This window comes from Penaeus monodon, chromosome 29 (assembly GCF_015228065.2).
Source record: "Penaeus monodon isolate SGIC_2016 chromosome 29, NSTDA_Pmon_1, whole genome shotgun sequence".
Classification (NCBI taxonomy): domain Eukaryota; kingdom Metazoa; phylum Arthropoda; class Malacostraca; order Decapoda; family Penaeidae; genus Penaeus; species Penaeus monodon.
In genome coordinates, this window is record NC_051414.1 from 12692095 (window position 1) to 12693035 (window position 941).

Sequence of the window (941 nt, forward strand, 5' to 3'; positions counted from 1 at the left end):
ATTTTTTCGCCCGGAGATCCTCCGAGTATCACCTTGGCACACATAAAGGTGAAAAACCGTTCAAATGTTCACATTGTTTTGCAAAGTTCAGCCGATCAATTAGCAAAGACCCAGTGATATAGGAGATAATTCGAATATAATGCCATGTACAGTGACCAGAACAAAATTTTGTTATTCACTAATTAAAAAACGCAAGAAAAAAAGCAAGTGATTAATCTGCATGCCTTTGAAAAAGTGAATGTGTAGCGTTTTTAATATGATGATGTACACCCTTTTTATTATATATTGAATATATTTTAAAATTTTAACTTTTTTTTGTTTTGTTATCCTGAGATTTTTGTTGATACGCCTGCTCAAAAGAAACCGAGCTATAGGAAACAATTTTTGGGTAATTAATATTAAACTTTTACATCTTACGGGGATCAATCCCATTGCCAACTTGTAAAATAAAGCAATTGTAGTGCTCAAAATTTACATCCTTTTGCGTAAATTTTTCCTTCAAGTTTTGAGTCTTTATCCTATACTTTAAGAGGGAATATAAATACTGTGCATCAGAAATAAAGAAGAAAATGTAGATCATAAATAATTAAAAGAAGTTTCATGTGAAAATAAAATATCAGATGGATAACTAAAAGGGATTTGTTTCATCCGGGGAAAAACCCAATCTGCGAAATGATACTTATTGGATATTTACAACTGGCAAGTATGGGAAAAAATGTTAGCTTTTGTTGTGGTAGTGGTCGGGGCCCAAAGATCAGGGGCCCGGGGGCGTGGCCTAAATATGGCGGGTCTCGACACTGGTTATCTCGTAGCAGCGATTAGTATGAGTGGTTGTCCTACTACTTGCAAGGCATGGTCCTGAGGACCAGAGATCTTGTATCGAGACCTTTTTATGTCTGCCTCGACGAACACAAGCACTCGCTATCTGCCAGTCAGGCCTC

The 941-nt window shown here is 36.5% G+C and overlaps 1 protein-coding gene across 1 annotated transcript in view; it reads left to right on the forward strand.

Annotated features, from left to right (window-relative positions):
• Positions 1-715: 715 nt before the first annotated feature.
• LOC119591738 (zinc finger protein 394-like) overlaps positions 716-941 on the forward strand; it is a 16568-nt gene continuing 16342 nt past the window's right edge. The window contains exon 1 of the mRNA XM_037940488.1: positions 716-821. Within this exon, the coding sequence (XP_037796416.1) occupies positions 716-821 (106 nt within the window). The remainder of the gene's footprint in view (positions 822-941) is intronic.